The 15,279-nt window shown below is 45.7% G+C and overlaps 1 protein-coding gene across 2 annotated transcripts in view; it reads right to left on the reverse strand.

Moving 5' to 3' along the window:
* Positions 1–14,846, reverse strand: part of JAZF1 (JAZF zinc finger 1) — a 275,833-nt gene extending 260,987 nt beyond the window's left edge. Inside the window, exon 1 of one of the 2 annotated variants that reach the window (XM_049642942.1) lies at positions 14,514–14,823. In XM_049642942.1, coding sequence (XP_049498899.1) covers positions 14,514–14,628 — 115 coding nt within the window. In that variant the 5' untranslated portion in view covers positions 14,629–14,823. Of the gene's footprint in view, positions 1–14,513 lie in introns of both variants that reach the window. The other variant, XM_049642943.1, reaches the window with a different exon arrangement.
* Between the last annotated feature and the right edge of the window lie 433 nt (positions 14,847–15,279).

Consider the following 15,279-nt stretch of genomic DNA (forward strand, 5'->3'; position numbering starts at 1 on the left):
AAAAACAAGGAGGCACAGAGAGGTTACGTACTTGACTGAAGGAAAAGTCAGGATCCCAAGTGAGGTAAGTAGCTTCCAGCAACCACAGGCTGGACCACTGTTCTACTGCTATTCTCTCTACTCCTCTTGGCCAAGCACTCTCGCCCACTCATGACTTTAACCTTCTTGGCTTCTTCATCTGTGGAATTAGCTAGTTGGACTAGACAACCTCTAAGTTTCCTTCTGGCTTCTCAGGGACATGGTGCTCAATTCATCTGCTTGAAATCATCCTTTTGCCACGATGAAAACACCCAGGATAGAGTATTTGAGTGATCCTGCTTTTTTTCCCCCAGGGGAGGGAAATGCACCCAAATCATGATCCTAATATACTTTCAGGATTAAGGCTCATTTTTTTTAGAATTTGGTATCAAAGAAAACTTCACATCACAAAGTTTTCATTAAAAAAAAAATAGCTAACCATTTCCTGAAAAGAAATGGCAATTAAAAAACAAAACAAAATCATAAGCTACAATTCCATTACACCTGCGGTAGTCTGTATAGCTTCTTTGCTGGAAACAATGGTCTTCAAAGTTTACTGTGCATCTCAGCATTTATACGTATTCCATTAAAACACACGGCCTGGGGCACCTGGGTGGCTCAGTCGGTTAAGCGGCCGACTTCCGCCCAGGTCATGATCTCGCGGTCCGTGAGACCGAGCCCCGCTTCGGGCTCTGTGCTGACAGCTCGGAGCCTGGAGCCTGTTTCGGATTCTGTGTCTCCCTCTCTCTGACCCTCCCCTGTTCATGCTCTGTCTCTCCCTGTCTCATAAATAAATAAAAACGTTAAAAAAAAATTAAAACAAAACAAAACAAAACACATGGCCTATCATCAGTATCTTATTAAAGACGGTGATCAGCGGCCGTGGAAGAGTTTTCTTGCACAGTGTTTTAAAACCATCTGTACTGGTTGCAAACCAGTATAAGATATATTTCGTATAAAAAAATCATAGTTCTTAGCCTCTAATAAGGACAACAAGGATCTGTCAACAATGGCCCACACTCCAACATGACAGCACGGGGCTGGAGGTGAGTAGTAGTCCTCTTTGTAAGCAAAGCAAGGGCTCTCTTTAGTTGGCCAGAGTCCCCACTACTCCCAAGTAGGTTGAACTTCGTCACTTTACACACACACTGTGTCCTGAGGGCATGAAGTTCGAGAAGTTGAGGACACAGGTTTTGCAGCTTAGGCATTTCTGCTCTAACTACACATCTGAGATGGTATCCCATATTCAAAACTGCTTGGGGTGCCTGGGTGGCTCAGTCGGTTAAGCATCCAACTTTGGCTCATGTCATGATCTCACGTTCGTGGGTTCAAGCCCCGCATAGGGCTCTGTGCTGACAGGTCAGAACCTAGAGTTTGGAGCCTGCTTCAGATTCTGGGTCTCCCTCTCTGCCCCTCCCCTGCTCATGCTGTCTCTCTCTCGCTCCAAAATAAATAAACATAACATAAAAAAAGTTTGTTGTTTTTTTTTTAATTTTTTTTTAACGTTTATTTATTTTTGAGACAGAGAGAGACAGAGCATGAACAGGGGAGGGTCAGAGAGAGGGAGACACAGAATCTGAAACACGCTCCAGGCTCTGAGCTGTCAGCACAGAGCCCGACGTGGGGCTCGAACTCACGGACCGCGAGATCATGACCTGAGCCGAAGTTGGCCGCTTAACGGACTGAGCCACCCAGGCGCACCAAAAAAAGTTTTGTTTTTTTTTTAAACCTGCTCTACGTTAAACGCTTGCCTCCAGTCAAACTCAAAACTGCAGCTATAGAATGGAAACCCCAAAAGGTCACACCTCTTTAAAAGTGTTATTCCTTTTTTTAAAAATCCACAATCTTCGCAATGCTAGTTACCCCATCAGTGGGAACCAACGGGTTCCCAACTTTGACAACAAATTAGAATCTACTTTGACAAGGGCTCAGACCCAGCTCACCCCAGGTCAATCACATCATAAGCTCTGGGGGTGGAGCCAGCTGTCCTTATTTTGTCCGGGTTCACCCATGTGATTCTGAGGACAACTCACGTTGTCATACAGGGACTCATAAATTAATAAGACTGATTGCCACAAGCCACAGATAAGAAGAACTCTCGTTACTTTGCAACACAGGTTACGTCGACATGTAAGATGCCCTTCACTTTCTGGGTTTTGACAAAATGTTATTTCTTTCTTCCAACATCTAATGTGAAATGTGCACATAACTTAGTAGCTCTTAGCCAAATTTCCTGTCTGGTGTTCACACATTTTAAACAACAAATATTTTGGTGTGGGCCCCTGGAAGTGCTGAAGTGAGGCCAACGTACAAAAGGGAGTTTCCAGCTCAGGCAGAACATTGAGACATATTAAAGCACACACTGTCAAACAAAGAGTTGGTGCCAGACTCCAGATGTCTAGTGTTAAAAATATCCTATCAAAAGATCTCCTCGGTAAAGATCTGAAATTGAAACTATCTATAGAGTGCTTGGGGCCGATGAAGTGCCCGTGTGATATCTGCTGACTCCTGAAGAGGTATTTTAGTCCACAGTCCACCAGCCTGTCCATTATCTCAATGAAGTGAGAACAGCAGAGGAAAGGAGGGGCCTGGAAAAAGTCAATCTAGAATTTCTGAGGTGAAGGCTTTCTGTAACACATACCGAGCTTACAAAGAAACTCCAAAACCCCGTTTCCTTCATTTGATGTTTGATACCTGAAGAAGCACGGGCATAATATAGGCTTATTTATGCTTATTACCATGGTGTTCAGTTTACTTAACAGTAAGCTGTACAAATATGTCTTTACAGATTTCCCTGCTTCTGCCATTACTTAGATAATTACACCAGGTACTGACAATCAGGCAGCTAAATTAGCATTCGAGAGGCTTTCACGGGATGATTTAGGTAAGAAAAAACTGGTGCGTCAATTGTAAGTCCAGATGTGCTGCTGTGCCAGCTGTTCAAGGCCTGGTGATGGAGTAATACGACCTAAAACGCGCTCTCTCGGAAAAGGACACCAGGGAAGTGTCCAGGAGAAAGGGCTCTTAAGCACACCCAGGACGACTAGGGCTTTGGCTCTAAATTCACAGTGTTTACAACCGGGTCCCGTTGTGTGATAACTGGTCCAAACACAACTTTAACACACGTGACCATAATGCCAATGCTTTAATTTGGAGATCTGGAGTCAGAAGTTTGTGCGTGCAGTGTTAGGTATTATGTTTCTCGGGAGTCCCCTACCCCAGGTAAATAAGGATCCGTGAGGGAGGGGAAACCAGTTAGCACCTTCAGACAAGACGGTAATTGCAACCACTTTAAAACTGCTGACTTATTATTTCTGTCATGATTGCGACGATGGGATGCTCGATGGGATGCTCATGGACCCTTCCAACCACTGTAAACTCCAGGAGTCTGGAAACATTTCTAGTTCTACCAGAAGGCAGGCATCCAAGCATCTCCCCAAACTGCTCTCTTTGGAAATCCAACCTTTCTTCTGTACGTCATCAAGCACTCAGGTATACAAGGGCCTTCTATCAAAACGTAAGTATCTTTTAACTTACTTATTTTTGACACAGAGTGAGAGTGCAAGTGAGGGAGGGGCGAAGAGAGAGAGGGAGAGAGACAGGATCCCGAGTAGACTCCGCACTGTCAGTGCAGAGCCCGACACAGGGCTCGACCCCACGAACTGTGAGATCGTGACCTGAGCCGAAACCAAGAGTTGGACACTTAACCGACTGAGCCATCCGGGCTCCCCTAGAATGTAAATATCTTGTACAAGAGCACAGCTTAGGCTGTATAGAGCAGGTACTAAGGAATAGGAGGACACCTGAGAGCAAAGCCTACCCCACACTCCCCTGAGCCTTTGACTGGCTATGTGCTTCATGCTATGTTATTTGCTCTATGTCTCGGTCTGTATCTAGTGTCAAATGGGACTCATGCGGCATGCTGAAGCAACACATTAAAAGCAATTAGCCTGTGCCTCGCTAGTAGGTGCTTCCTAAACAGTAGATATTGTTACTAAAGAAGACTGTCAGAAAAGCTAAAAGGTAGATGGACTCAAGATTCAAAATCCAGTTCTGTCCAGCTTCACAAGCCAAGCGACTCCCCACCCCACCCCCACCCCCCCCCTCCTTTATATACCAAACTGCCCTAGCAGAGAGGTGAGAGGAAGCAAGGTACACTTTTGTCCTAGCATTGTTGAAGCCCTAGAATGTTCTAGGCAACCAAATATTGTAGGTAAGGCAAGAAATAATTCAACGAAGCTTCTTAATAGACTCAACGTGGAACAGGCCTAACCAAGTTCAGTTCCCAAGTGTGAAAATAAAGACATGGATTTTGTTTCCAAATCTCCTTAAAAAAAAAAGAAAGTTGGGGCGCCTGGGTGGCCCAGTCGGTTAAGCGTCCGACTTCAGCCAGGTCACGATCTCGCGGTCCGTGAGTTCGAGCCCCGCGTCAGGCTCTGGGCTGATGGCTCGGAGCCTGGAGCCTGTTTCCGATTCTGTGTCTCCCTCTCTCTCTGCCCCTCCCCCGTTCATGCTCTGTCTCTCTCTGTCCCAAAAAAATAAAAAACGTTGAAAAAAAAAAATTAAAAAAAAAAAAAAAGAAAGTCTTCTTCAAATTTCCTTAATATAAACTGCCTTGGACTAACTGGTATTTCCATGGCTCCCATAAATATATACCTACAAACACGTAAATATATCATTCCTCATATATGAATGCTTCCAAGATGTTTTTCACCACCCCAGGTTACCCCTGCAACTTATTCTTCTCACAGTCCAAAGCACTTCTCAATTTTCGTTCGCATTTCATTTCTGAAAACACATCTTGAGGAAGAGCCTAGGAAGATGAGCAGGCCCATCCACCAGGAAGGGGCTGTGTTTTGGCGGGAGGCAAAGGTTACAAGAGGTTACCATGGAGTATGGCGGGCAAGGCACTACGGGACAAAGGGGGAAGAGCCAACTATAACGATGCACCTATCTGAGGTGGGAGAGGCTTTCTGTTCTGCAGGAAAATATTTCTGTTTTATAATCTTACCAAAATACACATTCTGGTTCGTATCTCACTAGATAAGGTATTTAACTAATACAGTAGCATATTTAACTCCAAATTGGAAGTACTCCTAGGATGGGGTAATATTTATTTCATAGGCTTACAGTGAGGGTAAATTAAATATTGTATGAAAACTGGGGTGCCTGGGTGGCTCAGTTGGTTAAGCATCCAACTCTTGATTTTGGTTCAGGTCATGATCTCAAGATTCAGAAGTTCAAGCCCCGCGTAGGGCTCTGCACTGACAGTGTGGAGCCTGCTTGGGATTCTCTCTCTCCCTCTCTCTCTCTCTCTGCCCCTCCCGTGTGCGCCCCCTCTCTCTCTCTCTCAAAATAAATAAATAAACATTAAAATAAATAAATATTGTACGAAAATTGGTTAATACAGTCTTTGGCACAGGGTAGTGACTCCCTAATTGGGTTCAAGAAATAGATCCATGCTTTGTGAGGCCTGTAGATTTAGACCCTCTTTATGGGGAAAAAAAAAAGTTACAAATACAAAATTATTACAAAAGTTATCATTTATTTAGATTAAGAAATCACAACACAATGCAAAATTTTTAAAGCTACCATTACCAAAACATCACAAAATCCGGAACAAGAAACCAGTAATGAATTAACCACCTGACACGCTGCTGTATATATTTCTTTTGGGCTTCATGTTCTTCGATTACTTCTCATATAACAATGATTTATGTTAATATCATTCCCTACAAGGACATTAGTATTTTCTATAAATCACTCTTTCCTCAAGTATGGGTGATCCATACTTATTTTTAATTATTGGTAATTCAGAAAAGTTACTTTCTGCCTCACAGCTCCTTATTAGTAATGCCATAGAAATTTTTTGGATCATTGTCAAATTTGTGAACACTTTTATTTCCTTTTGTATATGAGCCATAAGAATTCAGGGCATTTCAAGTTTTGTTGTGCATTGACTGACTTCAAATATTCTCTGTGTTGATGACACTCATTAGCCAGTTTGTTGTCAATATTCTTTGTTGTCGATACAGACGCACTTGTGTCAAAAAAGCAAGAAACTTAAACACAGAATTTCCATAAAAGACATAGTGCATTTATAAATGTACACTTATACCTCACATTGCATTATATATAATTATATATAATTTTATGATATATAAATATATATAAGTATATACAAACATAAAATATATATATGTATACTATAAATATTATACATATATATCATATTGCATCATGGAGTATATTCCTAACAAAAGGAATGTCCCACCTAACCACACTTAGATAAGAAACGAACTCCCTGCTTAGAACTTTACACATTTAACAAACACAAGAATTTTCCAGACTAGCTTCTGGCTCCATACATTTCAAACTAATTCCTACTGGTAGATGTCAGAGTACACATTCATACTGCAATACTTCCTCCGGCCAGCCCTGCCCCTTTGGGGGAGGGCCCCAGGTGGGCTGGCACAGTGGGCAGTGTTCCTGGGAAGTGACTCCCATATGCAGGTGGCTAGGAATAACTTAACTAGACACAGAGATGACCATGAATCACAGAAATATGTACCATTACGCCCAAGCTAAGTGTGTCCCCAATTCGACTTCCCCCTAGCTGTATCTCAAAAAGACTCTCCACCCCGATGTCACTGGGCCCAAGGAGATAGGTGACAGGAGGGATGTCAGAGTGGAAAAGAAACACTTTAACCAACTGCTGCTAATCTTACTTGTTGAAATTTTACAAGCTACGATCCCACGATCGCACACTGCTAGGGCTCCTCCAGGATCTTGGAAAGGACTGTGTGGATCCTAGCAATGTATTCAGACGTGATAAAACACGTGTTGTCCAAGCGCGGGGCCCTGGGGCTTGACCTTCATTGGCTTCATAATAAATCTGCCTCTGTGGTCCTTACTATTACTCATTATTTATCTCAGTCCGTACATATCTAGTCTCTCCAAATAAATTTCAACTCCTTGGTGACAGGAAGTACTGTCTCAAGTACTAACATATAGTAAATACTCAAAAACGTGTGCGGTAGTCCTCACTATACATAGTGATTTTGACGGAGTCAGAAAGAGAGCAAGTATATGTATAATATAAATGTATGTATGTATTATGTACATACATATAAATATACGCACACACATATATATGTACACACATGTGGGTGTGGAGATATTCACACACACATATAAATCTACTCAGATATGTATTATACACGTATATATATTTTACATGTTATATGTGTCATTTATCTATATAGTATGTCTATACCTCAATTCTCTATATAATATCAAAGAGACAGTGAGTCATTCCATGTTAACGACATGGCATCCAGATCTTGTCCCTTCAAGAGATCTATCTCAGAAGAAAGTCACCATTATAGCCTGGCAGACAATGAACAGGGCTTCCTTTAGGAGGCCAGTGGGTGAACCAGACAAGGGCCACTCTGGCCATTTGGAGACTATCAATGCTGGACAGAGTGTCTGTAGTCAGTGACCCAAGAAGAGTCACTTTGACTCCTGCCAAAGTGGAGAGAGAGCTACTGGGAAGCCTTCATCCTTAAAGAGAATATCCATTAATGTGGTCCCTGCTTGCAGCTGGCCTTTTAAAAAAAATAAATAATAGGTGAAAATGACTGCAACACTCCAGTGCTTAGTGCAAGGGGAAAATATATTTTCCTTTAAACTGATTTAGCACATTAAATGAAAGGCTTGTTTTTTTCCAACAAATTTCTGACATTTGCAGTTTCTGATTTTCAGATTCTAAATAAACAACATGTGCCATTCAACACTTGAGCGAGGTCAACATGGAACAAATCTATTGCCTCATCATGAAACAAAATGTATTATCTGAAATCCAGCAACTTCAGTAGTACGCAGGCCCTATCAGCACTGTCAAGGTCTGAGGGCAGGGATAAGGAGGGGGTGGGAGAGAGGCAATATAAAGAATTATGGGGTATGGTTCTTGTCCTGACAGCAAAAGCTGGAAAAAAGGGAGGATTTTTTATTTATTTTTTTACTTTTTTACATTTTATTTATTTTTGAGAGAGAGAGAGTGAGAGAGCACAAGCGGGGGAGAGGCAGAGAGAAGGGGAGACACAGAATCCGAAGCAGGCTCCAGGCTCTGAGCTGTCAGCACAGATCCCGACGCGGGGCTCAAACTCCCAGACTGCGAGATCATGACCCGAGCCGAAATCAGATGCTCAACTGACTGAGCCACCCAGGGGCCCCTACAAACTAGGGAAGATTTTTAAGGGATCTGGTAACTGTCCTGTCTCTCAGATCTCAGTCTTAAACACAAGACCTTTGGCTTCTAGACAGTTCGAGGAAAGCCCCCTGCATCAAGAGTCACCAGCCTGCTGTAGCCTTGAGGCTTCTTCACTGTCATCAGTGGGAAGCATCGCCATCAGTTTACATATCTAGTATTGTCACAGTGGGAGAGGTCTCCAAAATAGACGCATTCTAAAGGAAGCTATTTTCCACATACGGAGGCTTTTGTCAACCCAGTCAATCAGTTGCAGGCAGTTTTTCTGTCTGTGCATCTCAGTCACACATCAGAAAACATGGACACTACAACAAGAAAACAATCAGAAGCTTGTGAAACTTAGGAGACAGAATGTTCACTAGCAACGTCCCATAAAGGGTGATTTGACTATTTAGAGGCGAGAACCGGCTAAATGGAAAAACGATTTTGGAGAATGCTGTGAAGTTTTGGATTTAGGGTTCCTCCACACAGCGTGTGATACGTATGCACACGCATGCACACGCATGCACTTGAAACCTTGCCTGGCTCTGTACCTGGGACCTTCTTGTGAACCATGGGAGGGAGTAACAGGGCATCGCACCGCCAAGCCACAAGGTGTAGGCAAAGAGCAGGGCAGGCAGTGACAAGCCTTGCATTCATTCATTTAGTCATTCAGTCATTCCTCCTCCCCACAGGAAATGTCCTCATGGGAATGTGCCCACAAGCTCCAAGCACAGTGCCTCTTTCTAGTCCTGGCTTTTTCCAAATAAAAACAGGCCACAAGGAAAGGCCATGTTGGAAGCCACTGGCCTTGACACCACTTTCCAGTCCACAGTGGCAAAAGCCTTTGCCAGCATCTAAAGTACCTCTGGCCACGAAGAACAGAAAGTGGCCAGTGCCTTCGACCCCAATCTCGACGACTGGATGTTTTCCCATTTCCCATTTTCAACCTTTCCTGGGAAAGGCCTGACGATTTCACATGGTTGTAGGTAGACACAACCCACCTTCTGTTCACCTCAAATGTAGCCTTTCACAGTAGGATTGCAAACATACTCATTTAGTAAATACACAAAATGCAAAGAAATTGGCTGACTGTGCTGTAAATGAGTACTTTACACAGGCTAGTTCACTTAATCTTCATCAGCCACTGCATGGGGTAGGTGCTGTTATTGTCTTCATTAAACAGAGGCAGAAACTGAGGCACAGCGTCACTGAGCCATTTGTCCACGGTCAAATGGCTGACAAGTGTCAGAGGTGTATATTCAAACCCAGGCAAGCAGGTTCACTATGCTACCCCTCAGATGATCCTCCCTTCAAGAGTTCAGAGCTACTTTAGTGGGGATAATAAGGGCTTACTAACCGATTACATACCCATTTATTTAGTATACTGGGGTGCTGTTTTAAGAAGATAATGCAAATACTTACGATTGTTGGAGCCCCATTCTAGACTACGGGTAGTACAGTAACTACCTTATTTTTCTTTCTAAGGACTTTGATCTCTACTAATTAGATGGTTTACAAATCTATCTGACATGAAGCAACATGGATTTTTTTTTACCTTGGTTTTGGAAATGAGGAAACTAACAAATAGAAACTCACAAGAAACCTGCTGACATTTCAGGGTCAAGAACCACCAAGTCATAGCTACAGTGAGTCACTAGGTCAACAATATTTCATCTCCTAATGGGGCCTCTACTGAAAAATCTGAGTCAACAACAGCAAAGCTGAGGCTCCTAACACCTGAGGAAAGTTCTAAATGAGCCGCTAGTTTAGTACCATCACAAGAATAACTGAATTGGGTCAGATTTCTCTGTTACAGTTTAAGAGGTGTGGTCTGCCTCAGGGCCTTTACCCTGTCTGTTCCCTCCGCCTAGACCTTGATGTTCCCCTTGTGTCCTCATGGCTAACTTCCTCCCTTCTGGCAAGGTTTTGGCTTACCTCTTAGCTTCTCGTTCTCAGTGAAGCCTGTCCTGACCAGCCAATTAAAAATGCTAACAATTCCTCCTCTCAATCCACCTTAGCCTGCTCTTTCTCTTTTCCATCCTACTAACCACCTTCCAACATCCTACTTAACTTATTCTTCTGCTGATTGCTTACTATCTCCCACCACTAGAAAATAAACTCCCCAAAGGATCTTTGCCACCAAAAAATACCAAGAGCCTAGAACTGTGCCTGGTACAAAACAGATGCTAAATATTATGACATAAATAAATTCAAAATGCAGAGGAACGTTTACAAATATATCAAATAATCAAATTTAGTAAGAATGGGGACGTCTAGGTGGCTCAGTTGGTTAAGCGTCCAACTCTTGATTTCGGGTCAGGTCATGATCTCACAGTTTGCAACATCGAGTCCCACATAGGGCTCTGTGCTGCTGGGATTCTGTGTCTCCTCTCTCTGTGCCCTTCCGCCCCCCCTCCCCCCACTTGGCATGCACTCTCTCTCTCTCTCTCAAAATAAATAAACATTTTTTTTTTTTAATCTAGTAAGGATGATTAAATACTTGCCTTTCTGAAACCAAAAGCCAAAAGATTTCTCTGCACTGGGATGCATGGACAGAGCAGGCATTTCATGAGTCTGTGACATTGACCTTCAGCAGTGCTAATAGTGCCCTTGGTGTTTCTGAGATTCCTAGCTACCAGTTCAGCTTCACCTATCCAGGATATGCATGTCAAGAGTGTTCCTACAAACTCAAGTACCTACTCACAGTAAGAAGCAAACAAATCTTGATCAGCTTTTCCCGTCTCCAGGAAACAGAGCTGGGCTATGAATGAATTGAGAGCAAGCTGATAGAGAAACACTTCACAATTGCAGGGCTATGGGATTTCTAGGCAATTTGAGGGGAGGGCTTCAGCTGGGATATGGGGGTTGTACACAGAGACAGGTGCTCCAGGACCAACCTAGCAATGAAAGGCAAGGACAGGGGTGCCTGGGTGGCTCAGTCGGTTGAGCGTCCAGCTTCGGCTCAGGTCATGATCTCACAGTTTGTGGGTTCGAGCCCCGCATCGGACTCTGTGCTGACAGCTCAGAGCCTGGAGCCTGCTTCCAATTCTGTGTCTCCCACTCTCTCTGCTCCTCCCCCACTCATGCTCTCTCTCTCTCTCCTTCAAAAATAAATAAAAACATTGAAAAAAATTTAAAAAAAAAAAAGGCAAGGACAAACTCTGGAACACAGGTGCTGCACTCCTCCAGGAAGAAGAGAGCTAAGACAGAGGACGGTGAAAAATCACACTTCCCGTGGCTCTACATAGCCCCAAATCCTTTTTCCTATGGGTACAGGAAAATGGTTAAAAACAGGAGCTACGTGTACATATGTAACAGAACAGAGACAGCTATTCTAAACTTAATGCACTTAATTAATCTGAATTAAAAAATACAATTTTAATGAAAACTATGGGCCTCGGGCACTGAAGGCCTTGAAAAATCTGTCAAGCAAGAAACACGCCACAGTCCCATGAGTCTTCATTGCATTATTGCTTAAGAATTTTGACTAGTGCTTAGATAGTAATAACTCAGAAAGGTCCCCAAAATGGAACTACCTGAACATATTTCTAGTACACTCATGATCGCTAACTACAAGCTCCGTGCAAAAACGAAGGATAATATTAACATAGATCTTTTAACAGTCCTTTCAAGCATCTTTTTAATGTGGCCACTCAGTAACAAGGCCGAGAAATCAGTAAGTCAATCAGGAAAAATAAACATCTGCCTCCAAAAACTTATAGCCCAAACCGCAAACAATAAATACCACTTAACAATACACACAGAGCTTTCACTAAATGCTTGGTCTGCTATATCTGCACTCAAGACCCTTCATCAAGTGTATTTATGTGACACTGCCTACTAATCAGGTTGTTTTTATTCTTCCTGAGGTCAGTTCTTACTTGCGCATATAGGGCTGTTTTTGAAAGCCCCCCTAAGGGGCCTCTCCTCAATAGAGGCACCCAACAGTTGAAGTTCATCTCTTCATTCAGGGAATTTCAAGTGTTTGTTCATTTTAGCATTTACTTTCCATAAAGTTGGCTGGTTTTAAACTAATTCCAAAGTACAGTCATGGGTAGTCTTGCCACACAGTGTGCCTAAGTCATAACTATTGTTATAAATTTAATTCTTCAATATTTTCATTAAGAGAAAAGAACTAGCCCTTTGGGGAGGGCCCTTAAAAGCTGAGTTTCAGAAAACTTTACAGAACCTTTAGCCCTCTGGGAAAATGTTTACCCAATACTAACAACAATTTCTGCAAACTTAAAAAGCTTTTTTGATCTACCAACCATTTAAAACCATCTTCTAATTGATTACAAGCTAAATCCTCAAGAAGGAAAACCGCCTTTAATACATTTTAAACTTATATTTTCTTTTAACCAGCTAGTCCAAGCAGGCAGGCAATGTGGGAAAAATTTAATTACTCACCTTAATTACAGTTTATCCTGAAATAACTCTTAGCGAAAGTGAATGGGATATGCAATGACAGCCCTAAGTGGGGCAATATTATTTATTTATATATTTATATAATGTATATTTCTTATGTATATTGTTTTCTATGTATTATTAAAGCAAGGGAAGTAAATTAACTGACAAAATTACTATTGGAACTTTGCATTACTTAAGTGTTACTATTATTTTGAACTGCTCATCATGAAAAATCTGATTTATCCTTAAAGTACCTGCGGTTATGACTATTTAATCATGCTATGAATCAGCAAATTTGTTAAACTCCTGCTTTTAAGACTACCAAAACTTGCCTAATCTCACACCTCCATCGGAGGAAATGGCGTTAACTATCATGTGGATGTTTTAAAACTTTGTAAGTTTCAAAACCTGGACAATTACTCATCAGGATTATCTCTTTAAAGACATTCGGTAGACATTTTCAATGATTATTCCCCATTCCGGAAGCCCCTGCCCCTCTTTTCCTATGCTAAACTAGCATTCAACCCTTATTAAGCACCACTGTGTGCAAAGAGAAAGCACTATACCAAGCAAAAGAGCATAAGGCTCAGCCTCATTTTATTCGTGCATAAATAAACACAGCAGTCGTGATTTATTCTCACAACTTTGTAGGAACGTGAGTTGCATCCACATGGCTGAATCCACAGCATTCATTTGGAAAGGGCTTTCTGGGGTTAATTTACAGGTTCTCCGGATCAGACAGCCCCGATGGGGCATCACGCGGTCCCCTCATCTTCCAGCCCACACGGGACAATTCGTGGGCGCCAGCCACACCTTCTGCAGGTGGCTGGACCGCCGGAGCCAGATGAGCCCGACCCATCTCCCCTCGCAGGGACTCCGGATAGGAGTACGGAAATGCGTGCAAGGACTTCTGCGAATTCAAGGACTTGTTGAAGGGCCCCGGGGTCCTGGGCAGGAAGGGAAGCGGCCTGCCCGCGGGGGGCCTCCCTCCCCCGCGGCCACCGAGTCCCCCACGCCCCGGGCGCTGCGCAGGCCGCCGCCGCCGCGGATCCCGGGCGTAGCCGGCGCACCTCGGGCCTAGCACCATTTGAAAGGCAAATCTCAGAGCCGGGGCACATTTAAATGCCCTGCCGCGGCCCCGGGGGATTGCTCTCCAGCACACACAGCCGCAGGGGCCTCCGGGGCCGCCCGGCCTGGGGCGTTGGGCGCGGCCCGCCGGCGCCCCCGGGACCTCAGCCCGCAGCGCCCCGGCGTCCGCGCCAGGCCAGGGTAGGGGCGGGTGCCCAGGGCCCCCAGGCCCGCGTCCCCGGCGGGGCCGAGCGAGCCCCGCGGCGCCGGGAGAGAGGGCTTGAGCGGCGTCCTCCGCCCGCGGCCGCCGGCTCCCGCCCCCTCCCGACGCACCACACCTAGCAACCCGCGCTGACAGGACGCAGTGGCGGCGGCGGCGGGAGGAGGAAGCGGAATGGCTGCCGCGGTGGAGCCACCCCCGCCCCCCCGCTCCCACCTCCCAGCGGCTGCAGCCGCCGCCGAGCCCTGACAGCTCGAGCCGGGGCGGAAGCGGCGGGCGGCGTGCAGCGCCCGCCCCCCGCCGCCCCCGGCGCCTCTGGCCGCCCGGACCACCGGGCCAACTAACTCCGCGCCCCAGCCCAGCGCCGGCCGCCCGGCCCAGCCGCGCCCCGCCTCCGCATCCCGTCACCCCCACGCCCCGGGCTTGCACACACCCTCCCGCCCCGCCGCCGCCTGCCTCCCTCCTGGCCACCCCTGGCCATTCTGGGGTTCTCGCCTGGGCAGGAGTTTCCGCGCGCCGGGCACCCCCGCCCACCCCCGGGCCATTTACCGATGTGGTTGTCCTCGATGTGCTCGATGAGGTCGGCCAGGGTGGGGAAGTGGAGTCCGCAGCCCCCGAATCGGCAGGTATTGGAGAAGAAGGAGGCGGCGGCGATGCCTGTCATGGTGCTACATCGAGAGCCCCCCTGGTGTCGGCTCTGCGAGCGCCGGGCCGGCGGGCGGAGGGAGGGAGGGAGGCAGGGTGGGGTGAGGAGAGGAGGGGCTGGGGGAGGGGGAGAGAGGCGGGGTGAGGGGAGCGGAGAGAACGGGACGGAGGGAGAGGGGGCTAAGGCGATGGAAGGAGAGCGTAGAGAGACCGGGAGGCAGAGGGGAGGCGGTGGCGGCGGCGGCGGCGTCGGGAGCGGCGGGGGGAGGGTGGGGGTGGGGGGTGAGGCCGCTGCAGCTGGGAGGAGGGACCAGGGCGCGCGGCAACAGCTGTGCGGCCCCAACCTCGGTTCCTGGACTGAGGCCTCACCTGCGAGCTCCTGCCACCAACTTTATCTCTCTCGGCCTGCCCTTCGCAGTTGGTAATACGTGCAATCTGTTTGGAGCTTCCTTGGTTATGTATATTACATTCGTGATATATACACATCTATTAATTACACACGCATCCCCGCGATGAGAACTCAGAGAGCTACCCAGGCCCCACTCGGGGACATTTGTTTGCACTTGGCCACCTGTCTAGGTGTGACACTGACATTCACAGGGGACCCAGGAAAGGTAATTGTGTGCACCTTACTCCTTAAACCTTTTTTTTTTTTTTTTGTAAGTCATTT

The sequence above is a fragment of the Panthera uncia genome, chromosome A2 (assembly GCF_023721935.1).
Source record: "Panthera uncia isolate 11264 chromosome A2, Puncia_PCG_1.0, whole genome shotgun sequence".
In the NCBI taxonomy this organism is placed as follows: Eukaryota; Metazoa; Chordata; class Mammalia; order Carnivora; family Felidae; genus Panthera; species Panthera uncia.